General features: G+C 38.6%; 1 protein-coding gene across 1 annotated transcript in view; it reads left to right on the forward strand.

Moving 5' to 3' along the window:
- SPAG17 (sperm associated antigen 17) overlaps positions 1 to 18,073 on the forward strand; it is a 104,787-nt gene that overhangs the window by 41,855 nt on the left and 44,859 nt on the right. Inside the window, exons 13-19 of the mRNA XM_061454195.1 lie at positions 834 to 984; positions 2,591 to 2,707; positions 5,973 to 6,067; positions 6,693 to 6,809; positions 8,307 to 8,461; positions 13,083 to 13,249; positions 14,789 to 14,883. Coding sequence (XP_061310179.1) covers positions 834 to 984; positions 2,591 to 2,707; positions 5,973 to 6,067; positions 6,693 to 6,809; positions 8,307 to 8,461; positions 13,083 to 13,249; positions 14,789 to 14,883 — 897 coding nt within the window. The remainder of the gene's footprint in view (positions 1 to 833; positions 985 to 2,590; positions 2,708 to 5,972; positions 6,068 to 6,692; positions 6,810 to 8,306; positions 8,462 to 13,082; positions 13,250 to 14,788; positions 14,884 to 18,073) is intronic.

The raw sequence follows: 18,073 nt of genomic DNA on the forward strand, positions 1-18,073 counted from the left end.
ATTCTCTGTGAAATACTTTGACAACAATTAATTATAACAGTATTCAGAAGCAAATTGAGCTTGATACATTGGAGGAGGCATTCAAGCAGAAGGCAGGACTGAGTAATCACAGAGAGAGATGCTCTTAGCAGGCATATACTTGATGCGTATGATATACTTGCTGAAGAGGAAGTTCAGGATATAGCACAATGAGGAGTGGATAGCACAATAATGAGTGGTGGATAGAGGAAAAAGATTTGGAAGCTACAGTCCAAGAAAAAGGTACTTAAAAAAAGTGTTTAATATTAAAATGTGTTTAATACTAAATTGTTTAATTTTAAAAGTAAAGTGTTTAATACTAAAAAGAATGAAGTTGGAAGATACCAGTGCTTACTGGTATCTATATTTACCTTTTTAGATAAATCCTTAATGTGTAGGGATGATGCTGTCACAGACTTGGTAAATGAGTTTACAGACTTCGTTACCATGAGAAGTTGCACAGACCAGCTGAAAGATACATGGAAGGGACCTGCTGCCTGTCTGAATAGATCAGTATATGTTTTTGTATTCCAGAATTTTTTAGTCTAGGTAGCACAAGCAGATGCCTTCTAACAAATGTCTGTAGTTATGCCGTAAGTTATTCTCTTATGTATCTCCTTTTTTTTCTGCCTAAAACACCTGCCACCATAATTCAAAATCACACTGTGAGCACATGCTCAAATGTAAGTCCAGCTGATTTAAGCACATGCCTATGTCTTTCACTATAAAAAGAATTCCTTATTCAAACATAATTTTTAGAAATCCACTAGTGTGAAAGTTTACTTTGATTCTGGTAACTTTGGGGTTTGTTCCAGGTCCAGGAGAACTTAAATCCAGAAAAGATTGAGCGGGAAATGATGGATAAACTTCCTCTTATAGAACTTATCCAGTTAAACCTTCCTTCAACTGAAAACAACCCTAAACGCATGGCCAGTCTTCACAAGCTCATGCATTACTGTACCAGTGGTAAAGAGATTATCTTTTGCATTGATAAACATTCCTTTTTTTTTTTCTCATTTAGTTGATCACCTTATTAAATAGCAGGAATCTGGGGACAAGTTTTTTCACCTCTCTAAAACATTTTGCAGAATTTCCCATTTTCCCATTCTTCCTTATATCTTAACCTACTACCCAAGTTAGGGTTAACTTTAAACCTCAGTTTTGTGGTTAATGGGAAAGGCTATACAAGTATTAAATCTTGCATAAGAGCTGAAAGTCTGTTAGAACTTCTTTATCTATTTATATTCGCAAATATACAAGCACTTACTGAATCTGAGGGGGAAAAAAGTTGTATAAATTACAACTGTTATCACTATTTTGATCCTAGGAAGTAAAATGCACATGTATCTCAGAAGATTTTTATTGCACTGAGTATGGCTTTCAGAATGTATTTGGTGGAAGCTGTTGGTGTCAATAATGAAGTTACTTCTGTAATAGTCCCTTTATCAAACCAAGAATACATTCACTTCTTCAAGTGTAATCACTTCTGCAGTCACCTTTTCTTGGAGTGTGCATACCACCATGACTTACGCTGAGAAACAGTCCCGAAGACTACATAAATACCCTTAGGTAGTTTCAGAGGTTTAGGTTATTAAGAAACACAAACATCCAAATCCCTTTGGTTACATTTATGCCATCATATAAGGCATAGGATTTGAAGGTACTTTTCCATCTATTCAGTCCTGAAATCCCTTGTGTTGGATTAATTTGCACTCGCTGCATTGTTTCTAGTTACTGGTGTGTTCATTTTGGATATTGAGCTATTTAGGTAGTCTGTATTGCTGTAGCATGCTAACTGATGGGTATCATATTTGATGGTCATCATTGGACCATAATATATGGCCAAACTCTCCCAACTGTTAATTTAGCTTTTAGCAAGAAGGTGGCTGATCTGAATAGGAGATATCCAACATTTTCAAGATATGTGACATGCTTGGTTGTTTAACTGACCATAAAGGGAAAAGATTTCAAACTGAAGATGCTCTTTGGATGATTTGGGCACTGATCTACCTTCATTAAAACTCAGTGCTTCTCATGATTATCATTGTTATATGGACACCAATGCATACAGCCATAAATAGGATTTATTATTCCTTTTGCACCTTGCATACTTCTGTGTAAATTATTAAAATAAAAATTTATTAAAAATTAAATTAAAATCTTGTCTGAGTACAGAAAAATTATTTGTTTTGAGAGCTGCAGATAATGAAAAACCATATGATAATGGAAAACTTTTCATTAACTGAACCAGTTGTTAACTGGTCGATAAAGTCTACTCAGTATTTTAAAACCAACATCATTTATAGAAAGTTAATGAGCCAGGAGGTATTCAGACGTAGGAAGTACTTCATTTAAGATGGATTAAAAGTTAAGCATATCATTTTGCACTTTGGAAGCATTCAACTTTGAATGCAGTGTAAAATGTAGCTCATCTAATTTGATCCAATACTGTTAAGGAAATTATTGTTGGCTTTTGCAGAGTTGCCAAGAACAATACACTTGCATAGTCTTCTATTTATCTTTTGCTGAGCCATAAGGACTTTTTCAGTTAATGGTTGTAATTCTTTTATAGAACTTCTGAGTCGGGCTGAAGTAGAAAGGGCCTTCAGAGTGCTTACTTTTGAAAGCCTGAGGCTGACTGGGCCAAGTGACTCTGGTCTCCTGGAGAGCTCTGGATCTATGATTGGAGGTGACTGTGAAGTGTCTTATAACCCTTGGGATAATACAGCCAGGTTTGCAAGACAGCTGAGGCAACTCTTCCTTATGGAAAAGAAGCTTAATGGGGAATCTCCAAAAGGCTCTGGAAAAAAAACCATCTGTTTACATTACTCCTGAAATATTTGATTCCATTATTTATTTTACCATGTCATTTGCTCTTGCAGGGCAGTGATTATTGTTTGGTTTGTTTTTTTTTCCTAGTACAAATCACCAGGAAAAAACCCCACATGAATTTTCAAGTATTGTATAGTCTGTACTTTCAGTATCTATGTAGGAATACTAGGTAAAGACTAAAGCTATCTGGTTTATATGACAACATTAACAGTTTGTGTAAGCAACTTTCTAAAATTATATTTGTTGAAAAGTATGTACTAGAAAACTGGTTTATGGTTTATTACATCAAAGATATTTTATAGACCTGTCATACTGAAGACATGCTTAAATACCTTTCTGAAGAAAGGCTCTTGTGAGTTATGATGGCAGCCTGGTCTTTACGAAGTCAGTAACAAGCATTAGGGGGCTGAAACACCTCTCATATAAAGACAGGCTAAGGAAGTTGAGGCTGTTCAGCCTGGAGAAGAGAAGCTGCATGGAGAACTCAGAACAGCTTCCAATGTCTAAAGGCGGCCTTCAGGGACACTGGTGAAGGACTCTTCATCAGGGACTGTAGCGACAGGACAAGGGGTGATGGGTTCAAACTGAAACAGGGGAAGGTCAGACTGGATATAAGGAAAAAGTACTGTGAAGGTGGTGAGGCGCTGGAACCCATTGACCAAAGAAGTGGTAAATGCTCCATCACTGGCAATGTTCAGGCCCAGGTTGGACAGAGCCTTGGACGACATGGTCTAGTGTGAGGTGTCCCTGCCCATGGCAGGGGGTTGGAACTGGATAATCTTAAGGTCCTCTCCAACCCAAGCCATTCTGTGATTCTATGTATCAGGTTAATTAGATGATTACTAGTGAATGAGTAGTAAGAAATGCAATGAGCATATAACTTACACATGGGGACTCTAGAGAGGGATATAAGAAGCTGAAAATGACAAAAAAGAAAAAAAAAGAAGGTATGCTATACATTGTAATAACCCATGCATACATACCTTTCCCTTGTAACTTTTTTCTTCCAGGCTTCACTGTTCTTCCACATGTAGGTTAATCCAGTAGAGTTTTGATATCCAAAATTTGAGGCCAAATTCAGAAGTAACAGGGGAAGAGGAACGTATCTATCAGGTGTTGAAGAAAGTGAGATTAATGAAAAGAAATCAGAATAAGGGTAGCATGGTAGACCAGGTGTTGTAACATAGAAGTTTAAACATCCGGTTTTCACAGTCACATTAGTCTGTCTGCATTTGGCCAGAAATATCTGAAAACCCGCAAGTTAAAATCATAGAGAACGTCTGAGCTGTGTTTCAACTTCCTCAGCTTCTCTTACTTCATTTCCAGTCTGCGCTGTTGGCATATCTTCAGCATTTGAGCCATTGTAACTACCATTCATGTTAGAATAGGAACATTTTGAACAGCAGGAGCAGAGATGTGGTAAACTTCTTGTATGCAATGAAGGATCAATTTTCTCAGAGTTCTGCATTTTCTCCTGCAGATTCTAACTTAATGAAAAGCTGTTGGCCTGCTTAAAGGAACAGTGTTGGACAAGAAGCAACATTAAAAATAAGTGATTATTTTCCTGGGATGCAAGAAAAGTAGAAATTAGGTTCATTTAAGTGGCTGTACCTTTAGGTTCATTATGTTGCCCATGCTTTCCTAATATAGATGTCTAGGCAACCAGCTTAGATGGGATCCTTTCCTTAGAAGGCTGGAGTAGACAAAAAATAATCCTGCTTATCTGTCTCTCTTCTGAATTTCATGAACTTTTTTTGGGTGTTAGTTTATTTGACTTTTATACTAGTTACAATACTAAATAATTTTAGTTACAAACATAGCCACCAACATTTCAACACTTCTGCAGCACAAAAGCAAATACTAGGAAGAGAAAAGGTTTGCTTTCAGATTTCTTAAATCCTCTAAAGGCAGTCAGTAAATTTCCTAGAAAAGCAGGTATAAGTCTGGAAGCTGAGCTGGTTACAAGCCTATTATGAACAAGTTCTTTCTGGGGTATCTTTTCCCAGGAACATTATTTCTGTTGTATGTGTGAATTTCTGTAGAGTATTAGTAATCTCTGCCCTAAATCAGGGCCTAAAGAATTCTACTAAAAGCAAATTATGTTTTTAGAATTATGAGAATAGGAAAGTTAAAGTCTCTATGAGATCCTGTTCATGTCAGGTGCCCATTGGAACTATGGAATGACTGGTCAGATCCTCAGCAGAAACAATATTCGGTCAAGTAGCTTACAGAACAGGATAAATCGAATTAATTGAAAGGTTTAAATTTGCATTTTTCAGAAAGAGGTGAAAATATCAAAGCAGTTGACTTTGCTTTCTTTTATGTCACCTCTGCAAGGGAATGCTTATTACTGCTTCTCAGGTAGTATGTAGAAAAATGGTCCGTCATCTGGAGCACACTTCTCAGGGTATTTTTAATGGTTTTCACTGTGTATGGTCAGCATAAGACAGATAAAGGGAGCGATTTCAGTGGGCTTTATGAAGTGTTGTTTATTATTACTGCTACTGTTATTACTAAATTAATTATATTACAATGGTATAATATCACTATATGTTATATATAATTATAATATGCTATATGTAATGATATTTAATATCATAATTAATAGTGTTAATAATAATAATAATGATAATTCATAGCATTACAGAATGGTTTGGGTTGGAAAGGGCCTTAAGATCACACGGTTCCAAACGCCCTACCATGGGCAGGGACGCCTCACACTACACCATGTCACCCAAGGCTCTGTCCAGCCAGACCTTGAACACTGCCAAGGATGGAGCATTCACCACTTCTTTGGGCAACCCATTCCAGTGCCTCACCACCCTCACAGTATAGAACTTCTTTATATCTAACCTCCTGTTTCAGTTTGAACCCCTCACCCCTTGTCCTATCACTACAGTCCCTGATGTCTGGCACTTGTTGTTCCTGGGTTTTAAAGCACTCTTTTAGGAAAGAAGCTTAGCAGAGATGATCATGCATTTATAGGGGTAAGTGTCGTAAAAGACAGCTTCAAGTTGATGGCAGTCTCATTACAGAGGCTAGGGAAATTGCATCATTCTGACCTCAGTTTTAAGGACTGAAATTCCTGCAGCACTTCCTAACATTCTGCTTTCAATTTCCAGGACATACAGAAATGAATGGCAAAGATGGAAGAGATAGTCTGGCTGATCCTATTTTGAAGAAAGAATCGGATTTTCCTCCTTTAGCTATGGCAAGTGTGAGGAATGGAATAAACTGTGTTCTATAGTGTAAGACAACAGAAGATACTGTTCAGTGCCAGGACTGAAGATTCCTTTGCAGTGCTGCATGCAAATGTTAATTTTGTGATGTTTGACAAGTAGTGCCATAGATTTTAAGCACTATAAAATCACTTTGATTTCTGAGGTGATAGGTCTTGGTGAAGCTACTAATGGCAATTCTGCACTGGTTTCAATGAATACCAGGGGTCAAATACTAGCATGAGAGTTTGAGAGATGTATCACACTAGTAAACTCTGTAGTTTGGCATCTTCAGAAACACCTGTCTCCCATACAGCTCTGGATAAATATAGCAATTTCAAGATGACTTCATAGGACATGTTTAAATATTTGTAATTGCTTACAGAACTCAAAAACATATAACCTAATAATAAAAATATTCAGATTATGTTTGCCATAAAAGAAAAAACCAAGACCAAAAACCTTTGGGAGTAATAGTGCCATACGGGTCTACACATGTGCAGCATTATGCAATTAACTGTGATATAATATGGGATGCTGTCTAGTAAGTCTACAAGATTACATTTGTTTTAATACAACTGTCACTGAAATGTTGGTATTCATTTTGTTTTGGTGTATTTTGAGGTGAGTCTGGAAAATTACAGCTTAAAACCAAACTTAGAAGAGATCAAAAAGACACAGAGGCGTTGTTTGACAGACTGGAGTTTTGATGAGCATTTTCAACCACATATTCTTCTTCAGGTATCAGTGAACTGACAATCTTACCCGTACAGTCATCCCTCAGAATGCCATACAAAGAAATCAGTTGTGAAGTACAGGGTATTGTCTTGCTAGATAATTGGTCCAGTTTTATCCCTTTTACATTTTACCAGCCCTCATTTTTCCTTTCAGCTTCTTCTGTGAATTTTTGCTTGTAATGGGTTTTATTTCCTGGCCTGGCCAAATGCAGCTGTCCTGTTTGGTAGTGACTCTTTTAGCTAAACATGTGATAGACACAAAATGATCTTGCCCTTAGGGGTGATCCTCCCTGGCAGTTATGGGACTCATTAGCACAGTGTATGTGAAAGCACACTTTGCAAATACCTATGCAGTGTATGATTTATGGGCAAATAGAAAAGGTTGTTATAATGGTGCTTCAGCCTTTCAGGGCTACAAAAGTTTCACTTATAGAAATCTTTCAAGCTAAAGACTAAAACTCATCTTTCAGAAAGAATGAAATGTATGAAAGATAAGTTCAAGTGTAAATGGCTTAAGTTGGAAGCATTCTCTTGAGAGGAGTGGAGTTCTTGTGCTGCCATGAGCTTTATATGCTGCAATTTTTATTTGATCCTGACCCATGCTATAGATGGGTGAAAGAAAGGCTGCTTGGACATTTTCAGTACCACGTTAGTATCACAAATTTGAAGTCTTGCCATGTCTTTCAGTACATGGGGAATTCCTTCTTATGCAACATAAATATCTAATACTAACTGAACTGTCAATAATTAGGGAATCTAGTCAAAAGATTCTGATGGAAAATAACTGCAACAGAAAAAAACATTGCAACAGAAAATAACATTTTATAAGAATACTTCCTTATACTACATCAGATCTGAACATATTTTTTCCATCAGCTGCTGTTAAAGTTTTCATGTTTATAAAGAATATTAACTGATATGGAGTTATTTCCATTTTATTGGAGTTACATGGTTCTGTAAAAATACTAGTTTAAAAGGCAGCTTTCTTCTAGCTATAGAATAAGTTTCAGCCTGCAGACAAAGTAAACATTGCAAATGATGGGGCAGTACAGAGCAGAGTGAAACACCGATTTTGAACACAGTAAATCTCAGAGCTAGGCAGGTTAGAGTATAGCAAATTGAATAGCAAGTAAGCTTAACCAAGCTAAGAAAAAAGTAAATTTGTTTTCATTTTACCTGGTATATGTTAGCTTTGTTTTAATTTAGTAGTTATTATTTAAGCACTTTATTATTGAAATTTAAGCATTTCTTTAATACTTAAATGTATTTGTTTATTTTTAGCCAAACTTCCTCATTCATAGGCAGTCTCAGAAGGTGGACCATAGTGACTGCCCCTTCTCAATATGAATAGCAGAGTTTCAGTTCCACCTACCTGAACACTTTGGATTGCTGGAATACAAATGCTTTGCATGCATCTTATAGGAAGGCAGAGTTCTGAAACACTTTTTGCTGAAAGCTACTGTGTGCAGGGAGGAAGTACCTTTATTTCTTTCCTTTCCAGGTTCTTCATACTGCATCCCAAGAATATAGATGTATTGATTCCTTTTATTATACCCAAGATAATTCTTTGTTAATGGTTCTTCACAATCCCATGAATCAATATCGTTTGTGCCAAGAGACTTGGGATATTGCATTGCATTCTAATGTTGGATTCAGGTAATTTATTGTATTTGTTTTTACTTACCTCATTCTCAGTCATTTTTAGTTAAAGCTTCCATGGCTATGCTTGGGGCGAAGCTGGGGTAGTAAAAGATATCACAATGTAACACATTTATGAGAAAACATGTGAAATGTCATGCAGTGTTATACCAAAAAAGTGTTCTGTTGAGACAAAGCTTTTCTGAGTGAGGAGGTCCATGCAGTAACTGCATGTGACGCATTATTGCAAACTATAAAAAGAGAGGTAATGCACACATACACGCAGAGTCATAGCAGGGATATCCTGTCATGGTTTGAACAAAACATCAAGAAAATTATGATGAGGACACTTCAGGTGAAGGAGGTTGAAAAGAAAACTCTGTCTAAGAATATACTTAACAGTTTTTTTATCTCTGTATACACAAACTGGGTGTGCGTACTGGGAAAATGTTTCGAGAAATGCTAGAAGCCCTTTTTTCACAGAATACCACATTCTTCTTAATCCCTGGTCATCAGTTGGAAGGATGTGAGTGGTTGATGTCTCTGCTCAGACCTTTTGTCAGTGGACCTATTCATTTTGCACTGAAACAGCAATATAAATGGTGATGTGGATCTGAAACAATGATAAGTGATGAGGTGGATCCAACTTCTATGCTAAATAATTGACAGAAAATAGAACGTGTGTCCATGTACTGATATGTAAAGAAGTTACAATGCCGTGGAGAGACGGATGAGCTATCTTTAACCATGTCACTCTGGAGCTTTATGGATTTATTAAATTTGATTTATCAAATAGAATTTCAGCAAATTATCCAGTGGACATCCCATACCCCATTTTTCTGCAGGCATCCCTCATTTATCAGCATATGAGATTTTTTTCATGGAAACTTTTGTTGGCACCTGGATGTTTGAACAGGTTTGAGTGCTAAAGAGGCAAAGCGTGACTTTCTGAAGACATATTTTGTATTAGATTTCATGTCTTGTCTTTCAGTCAGGGAACATTGTGTGAGTCCATCTTAGCTTTCTAGGCACTTGGACTAAAATTATTTGCCATGACAAGAGATACTGTGATTAGCATTGTCTGGGACCAGGGCCAGAAGAGATTTGCCAGCAGAAACACAAAGTTCCTTGGAGAAAATGCTGACTATTTTGTGATTGTTGGGCAAATCAACAGTGGTCTTAAAGTCTGTTATACAAAACTCTGAAGCTGAGAGCTTTTTACTTTGCCAGCTATTCTTACTGGGTTTGGGAGCATTGAACAAGTTGCCAGGTTAAATACCTGGTGTATCTGAGATATGTGCACAGGGCTGACACAGATGGTATGAGACCCACAGGAAATCCATACCCTTTTGGGACAGACATTGGAGGCCAGATCACATACTCCAGTGTATCTAACATGTCACTCAGCATTTACATACACTGAGTAACTTGTCATCCGGAGGGCATATTGCTGTTGTGTTGTCTGTAGGAGCAGATAGTGAGGACCCAGACTTCCTCAGGAAGCATTTCTCTTCAAAACACAATTCTTCATCTGTGGAGTCTTAGAACAATTTGGCTGGTTACCTTGAAAGGGAATTGAAATAGCCAGTTAAAGGCCAATTGAGAAATGGGAAGAGCTCTTGATACCTGCAAAACAAACGTTGCTAATTTACATCCAGAAAAGGAATGAAGCATGCACTTTGGTAGATGCATTATAATTCAGTTGAGGATGAAATAGCTCTATGCTTTTTCCTTCTTACTCTTCCACATACAGTAGAAACAAGGCTTAAACTTCTGCTTTGGGCACACCATCTTTGTTCAGTGACACTTTGTCAAATTCTGTTTCAAAGCAGCAAGGAGTTCCTGAAGCTTCTAAACTGGCATGAAAGCTTACAAGAAGGTTACACTTTGCTCTTTTGTCATAGAAATATTCAGTGTCACTGCTCTATATGCTGCTTAGTATCTTTGAAGAGCTGTGGGATCTCCTGCTGATCTGTTATGTGGCATCTATACCTGTCTTTCCTCTCAAAAATAATCAGCACATTTTCTGACCTTAGTCAACCTTTTTGCTAAAGATCATTTCAGATTTCCAAAGTATCATAAATATTTGCTAGCATATGTTTCCAAGCAACGTAACACTTCTGTGCAAGACAGTCTTTACATACCTGGAGTGCTTCAAGCTGTTGCATGCAAGTAGCTTCCAGATCCTGCTGAGTTGCCAGAAACAGGCACAAACCCTATTTCTCGATTAAGCAGTAGTATTACTAGTTTCCATCTTTGTATGAAATAACTGGCTCTCGATGAGTTTAGTAACAATTTACTGATTTTTCCTTTTATTAAAATTACTGTAATTCTAATTTTGGGGATATATTTAAGAGTTACACTTCCACCACAACAGAATTACAGATACACAACAAACACTGCTTGACTGTCTCTCTGTTAGGAGTTCTCTGCCTGTGTTTATTTGTTTCTTACCTATTCTGACATCTTATAGACCACAGACCCACTCTGTGGGGTTGTTCCGAAGTTGCTGTCTAGAATATACTTCTGTTACCTGTTAATCAGTTGGTTACAGTGGGTCCTTTACAGCAAATCTTCATGCAAGGGGAGAATTAAGTATCTTGGTTTAAGATATTTATCTTATGCAAAAGTAGCAGCTTTTGCTCCTGGTGATCTCAGTTACCCTTCCCTATGGATATCATGCCCCATAGTTCATGTAGAACTCAGGAACTGTACTGTTAAAAGAGCAGGCAGCAGGAGTCTGCATGTGAAATCCAGTTATACTACTAAGAGGATCCAAACACATGAACACATGTACCTGCAGTGGTACGTGTGTATAGAACATTTCAACTCTGGTTAGGATAAGTGGCCCCTCCATCAGGAACCCAAATGAATTCAGACATTATCAAAACTATTCTTTTGCTCAAAGTTAATCTTAATGACATTTGTTTACTGTTTCATAGTAAACATATTACACAAGTTACTGGAAAAGAATCATCCTTTCTGAGAAATGATTCTGAGTCAGATATTGGCAGTAGTGACATCAGAACACATATTAATAGAACATGTATTTTTGACTTTGAATGACTGTTTCATTGCCCTAAAATATTTTCCATGCGAATAATCACTTTTTTATTTATAACCTATATTCATCTTCAAGTTATTCCAGTACTGGCAACTCTAGGTTGCAGCCTAGTTTTGCTTTTTCTTTTCAACACCTCTGTTTTTAGAGCTTGTACTTTTTTCTTGAGATACAAGCAGGGTCACCTTGGCCCCAACAATTTCTTCATGTAAGTCTGGCAGAACAGGTTCCACCTGTATTGCAGAAGCTGGGATGGACTTGTGTGTCTTGAAGCTGTACACAAACTATATACATCTCCACTCTGTGCATATCCTCTTAAACAACATAATGCTGCAATAAATGCTTTGAAACTGTCATGAGGTCCAGAACTGGTTGCGCTGCCTACATGTTCACAACCAAAAACTGTAATGAGTACAGAGCTTTTGAATACAATTGAATCATCTTGAATTTATAAGTGCAAACCATTATGAAGACACAACAACTGCATCTGACACATTCTTTAAAAGCCCCTTCTATTTTTTCACAAATGAAGAATTTTGCTTGAAAGAATTATGGTAACACTCCAAACCAAGGGGTTGAGCAGCAACTGCATAGGAGACTTCTAGGCTTCATTGTACCTTAGGAGCAGTTGTTCACCATGAACTATTTTAGCAGTCATTTCAGACGCCGTTGGCTGATGACACAGTGCAACTACAGATACCAGCTGCAAACTGGATCTGTTTTGTATTCAGTGCTCTCTTTAGCTTAACTGTTAAGAGTGAATATTCTTCATTTACACCAGGCGACAGCGCTCTGATTCTCTAATCTGCATTTGGATGACAATTTCCAAACACCTTTCTTGTCACACAGATAAAGAAGAACTAGAAATTAAATAGAATTCTACCTCAGTTGCTGAACAAATTAAGTGTGTTCTAAAAGACAGTATCAATTAAGGCATCATATCAAACAGAGGAAATTCAGGTTAGATATAAGGAAGAAGTTTTTCCTTGTGAAGGTGGTGAGGCACTTGAACGGGTTTCCCAAAGAAGTGGTGAATGCTCCATCCCTGGCAGTGTTCAAAGCTGGGTTGGACAGAGACTTGGGTGACATGGTCTAGTGTGAGGCATCCCTTCCTCACAGGGGTGTTAGAATTGGATGATCTTAAGGTCCTTTCCAACCCAAACCATTCTATGATTCTGTGATTTTAAGAGTAACTAAGAAAATAAGTTACCCTGGTGGTAAAGCAGAGGGGAGCAGAATGAGTCTGAACTTTTCTTTAACTGAAGGTCTGCATGTTTTCTGACTTCCTGGATTTTCTCTGGGAGCAGGCATTCTTTGGAAGACAAGTTTCTAATACCTCTTTGCAAAAGGATAACCAAAAACCCAAACAGTAAGATATACTAAGCAAAGCAGGCAAAAGTACCAGTTCTCAAGTAAAACAGAAACCCCCTCAAACACAAGCCTTCTCTCAAAGATTATAGAGTAATATTTGTATAAGAAACTGAGAAGCCAAGTGATCTTGCTTGACCTAAAATCATATGAGTCAAAATTGTATTATAGTGTATTATTATATAAATAGAGGAATGTTGTGCTTTTCAGGAACTATCTCGAGCTGGTGGTCAACTCAGTTGAAGAATGGGTGAAAGAGGAAGAAGTCAAATACCAAGAAGAGAAGATGGCTAAGAAAACAGAGTCTCCTAAACCCATGGCAGAAGGACCTCCTGAATTGACAGTCAAAAAACCTGGCTTCCTTATGAAAGCTGAAAGTGAGTGTCCTTTTGTTTTATCCTAGAAAATTCATTTTTCATGTTGACTGCTGAGCCACAAAGTTCTTCAGAGCAGAACTGAATGTATTTTTTCATAGGGTAACCTTGTTTTGTCATCTGTATAGACATAACTATGTTTTGAAATTAATTAAATACACTAATTTAAATAGTCTGCATCATCCGCTCTTCTGAAAACCGAGACCTTTAATGTCAATGTACATTTATGATAGCTGGGTTTATTTAGTGGACTTACTTTAAGAATTGCATACAAGTATGAATTTCTGTTTAGATGGCTGAAGAGATGAGCAGTAGTTAAAGCTGGCAACATGGCTCAGGAAAATTCCTTTTTAAAAGGGCACAATAAAGCTTAGGTCAGGAGCTGTAGGCTAGAAGCTAAAACTGGAAACTGGAATTGACTAGACTGCAAACTCCTTCTGACGAAAGAGAACTTCTGTCCAAATTGTCTACTTGCATATTTAAATGGTATTAACAATGATTTGTTGATATTTAGCCTTTGCTTTGTTTGCCTTTTTTGAGAATGCTTTTTGAAACCTTCTAGTACTAGTAATTAGCATTTACAAAAATGGGAATGCTATTCCTCAACCCAGTTAACACATCAGATTACAGTTTGGAAACAGAAACTACAGTTGTGAGTTCTAAATCATATCTATCAATTTCTCACAGGAGCTAGAATGAATCTCGCCCACCTGATGCCTCCTGAAACATATGATTCATAGAGAAGTTCACTTCCTGAAAGAAGTAAACTTCTAGGTGGGACATGCAGATGGGCAAGAATGTCTTTAAGTGATTTCAAGAACACTGACTCTCCTGTAACCCACACTGCAATTTCTACTTTGTAATACAAAGTAATTTAACTACAAGTTTCTGGTAGCATACTTCATCTTTTCTAGCGGGTAAATATTGGGTTTCCAGGCATGATAGAAAAACCACACACCTAGAAAGATACCCTTTTCATAAGTCAAGGTGCTATAAAGACCTAATAGTAAACAGGGGATATGGTGTTTCTTTAGTTAAGATTTGAAGGTTCAGGAAGCATTTGTTCACTTATTATTTTGTCTGACTCCAGTATTGAGCTTGTTCAGGGTGAGCTGGTTGAAGCCCTGGATCTGGATTCTGAAACAATGATAGCAGCACAAATAATAAATATAGCTTCCTGTTTATTGCACATTGCTTCTCTACTAAAAAACCACAAACTTGTTTCAGGAGCAAAGCTTTCAACAGCAAGAAGCAGAGAGTCAGTCTTTAAACATGTTGATATATTGTTTAGCAAATCTGGACACCAGTTGTGACTATCTAGTAATACTAGTTGTGAGAGAAGCTTCTTCTAACCTGAACAGGCTTTTTATTTCATTTTAAAAAAAATAAAAACCCTTATTCTACTTTTATGCTTTTACTATTTTCAAATATATATCATTTTAATATAATTTACTTGCACTTCCTTTTTATTTTTCCATTTTTAAAAATTATTCAATTTTCCTATTTTTGTAACCTCATTTATTCCCCTTTCATTTCTCAAAGGCAACGCATCAATACTTGAGGGTATAATGAGGACCATTCCAGAATTTCAGTCCAACAATGAAAGAAGTCCTTTTATCAGAGAAGATTCTCTAAAGGTGAGGCAAAAATAAGTATGTTTCTGAAACGGACTAAATAACACTTCTTTCTTAGGAACGTAAGCCTTCATTCTTGCATAGGCTTGACTCCTCTTAGTTTTTCTGCTCTTGGCTATGTTTTGTATACTTGTTTTCTTTAGTTTATTCCTTATTGATTCAGTTATATTATTTTCTGAAGAGAAGGCTGTTTGAAGTTAGACTATAGTTTCAGAAGGCAATTCATAATTGCAATATTGGGAAATGAGAGTCACGGATAATATCCTACGTCTTGTTGGAGGTTTCTGGTTATAAAGCTATGGAAACATAGATCCAGATTCATAAAAGTTCTTACGTGCCCGATTTCTACTTTTGCTTTCTAGAGCTCTTTGAAATTAAGGAATGTAAGTATGACCTCAGAGTTCCCTTCTGGCAGAGAATCACGTTTTATAGATGTAGTCCATGGTCATAGGCTACAGATTTTTGACTTACCTAGGTCAACACAGTCAGTTTCTGGCTGAGGTAGGAGTTAAACACACATTTTTCAACTCATCCTTGGCACTATCCATTAACTGGCAAAAATCTAGATCAATTAATGTTGTGCTCCCTTATTCTGTACTTCATTTTTTTGAGTTTTCACAGACATAGCATGTCTTATCTTTCTCATAGTGTGTAATTCTCTGCACTTAAAGTACTGATATTGGAATGTAGATGTGAAATGATATTAACCAGTTCCTGGGTACTCAGCTTGAACTGTAATGGTGCAAGTTTGTCCTGGGTTCAGCAGTAGCAGTCATGTTTTTTTCCTTTGTGTTAACTGGTGCAGTGCTGTGTTTTGACTTCTAGTTTTGAGAACAGCGTTGGTGAAGCCGATGTTTTCGGTTGTTGCTAAGTGATGTTTACCCTGACCAAGGACTTTGTGAGGCTCATGCTCTGCCAGGGAGGAGGGGAAGCTGTGAGGAAGCAGAGACGGGGCGCCTGACCCGGGCTGGCCGGGGAGGTATTCCATACCACAGCACGTCATGCCCGGGGTGGGGGGTAACTGGGAGTTGCCCGGAAGGACAGGGGCTTCCGGGTGGAACTCGTTTTCTTGGCCGGTGGTATCGTATTCTCTTCCCTTGTTATTTTCCCTTATCATTGTTTTAGCTGATAGTAGCGGTGGTGATTTGTTGCTGGACTGTTCTTGTCTCAACCCGGAGGAGTTGCACTCTCTCGATCCTCCTCCCCGTTCCTCCGGGAGCGGGGAAGGGGAGAGCCCCGGTGCAGGGAGGGGGGGGGGAGACGAACACGGACCTTGATTGTTGTCAGCTTGGCACCACTCACTGGGAGTGAGTGAACAAGTTACCTGACTGGGTTTAAACCACGACAGTTCTTTTTGGCGCCCAACGTGGGGCTCGAGGGGTTGAGATAAGAACAGATCTGACTGGATTGATAGTCACTCGTCACAATGCTGATTTATTGGCTCTCAAGGTTTTTCCTCTTGATCTCACAGTTTCAGTATACCATATCTTACGTCCATCCGGTATTGGCTGTATTAGTGTTTTTCAAGTGTGGGGCTTGGGCTAAGGTTTTTATCCCATTGTACTTTATGGTAATGACTTGTAATACAATAGAATCATTGATCATGAAACTGATCTGGTTTATGTTCCCAGTGTGGTCACCACCTTTATACTTTGGGAGGTATATGATGGAGGTGCTTAGCAATTACACATCTTTTTTCTCCTTCTCAGGTGCTCAACCTGTGAAGGAGACATCCTTTTACCCTCCTAGTCGTCCCCCCAGACCATTTACATTTGAGAGTTTTGAATTTTTTAAATGGCCTTTTAATGCTCTTGAGACTTGTTTGCTGATGGTGATGGGAATCACCATGCTAACACGCATACAGAGTGTGTTTTGCCCACTACTGATTTCAAGAGTTAAGCAGATTCAGGTTTGGGTCTTGTCTGGGGTCAAACGACGATGTAGGAGGACCGAGAGATTTTCCCAGAGGCTGGACAGCCATGAGTGGCAGGGTGTGTGGGATAGTATGGGCAAGTATCTAGGTCAGTGGGCCCCTCCAGTATTTTGGAATTTCACTACCGAACAACTGCAAAATCCAGAAGAATTAGTAAAACACTTAAATGAGGTGTGTGGTCATTCTGGCCATACCAGAGATGGACAAATCACGGCAACGTGCTGGGGCTTGGCCTATGCTTACAGGGCCTTGTTCAACACTATTCAGCACCTTCAAAAGGAAAAGAATGTCGGCGGATTTGAGGGCAAAGTGACAGTCGCTACTCAAACTTTGGCTGCAATGAACTGCGCAGCTACCCCAGTGGCAAGTACAGCAGCTGCTCAAACTTCAACTACAACAGACAGCGCGGTTACCCCAGCTCCAAGCACGGTAGCTACACCACCCCCAGCAACAAGTACAGTCGCTACTCAAACCACAGTGATAATCACTGCAGCCAAACCAGAGGACCAATTCGTACCAATATCAGTTGCCCCTGTACGCAAGAGAACAAGCAAAAAGGAGGCAAAAAGGGTGAAGCGAGATGAAGAACCAATGAATTCACCACCCGGTCCAGAATCTGATCAGGAGTCATCCTCACATGACGAAGAAGAAGAAGAAGTAACTTCTCGACCTCGGACCTCAACCGAGCTGCGGAATATGCGAAAAGATTTTACCCGTCAACCAGGGGAGCACATCATCACCTGGTTACTCCGATGCTGGGACAATGGGGCCGATGGTCACGAACTAGAAGGTACAGAAGCCAAGCAGCTGGGATCACTTGCTAGAGAAGGGGGAATTGACAAAGCAATTGCAAGAGAGAAAAAGTCCCTCAGCCTTTGGAGGAGGCTCTTGGCAGCTGTGAAAGAAAGGTTTCCGTACAAGGACGATGTTACGAGTCGTTCGGCCAAGTGGACTACTATAGACAAAGGCATCCAGTCTCTGAGGGAATCGGCCATCGTAGAGATGATCTATCACATCAAGCCGAATAACGGGGATACACCTATAGATCCAGATGAAGTTGAATGTACACGACCCATGTGGCGAAAACTTACACGGAATGCACCGTCATCATATGCCCATTCATTGGCAACAGTGACCTGGAATGACATAGTACCACTAACAGTGGATGAAATGGTTCATAAACTCCGAGAGTTCGAAGACAATCTCACTCCTTCCATCATCTCAGCTGTGAAAAAACTGTCCCAGGACCTCGACAAATTG

The sequence above is a fragment of the Pezoporus flaviventris genome, unplaced genomic scaffold, assembly GCF_033815535.1.
Source record: "Pezoporus flaviventris isolate CSIRO_AGI_PZ_B2104156 unplaced genomic scaffold, CSIRO_AGI_Pfla_v1 ptg000015l, whole genome shotgun sequence".
Classification (NCBI taxonomy): domain Eukaryota; kingdom Metazoa; phylum Chordata; class Aves; order Psittaciformes; family Psittacidae; genus Pezoporus; species Pezoporus flaviventris.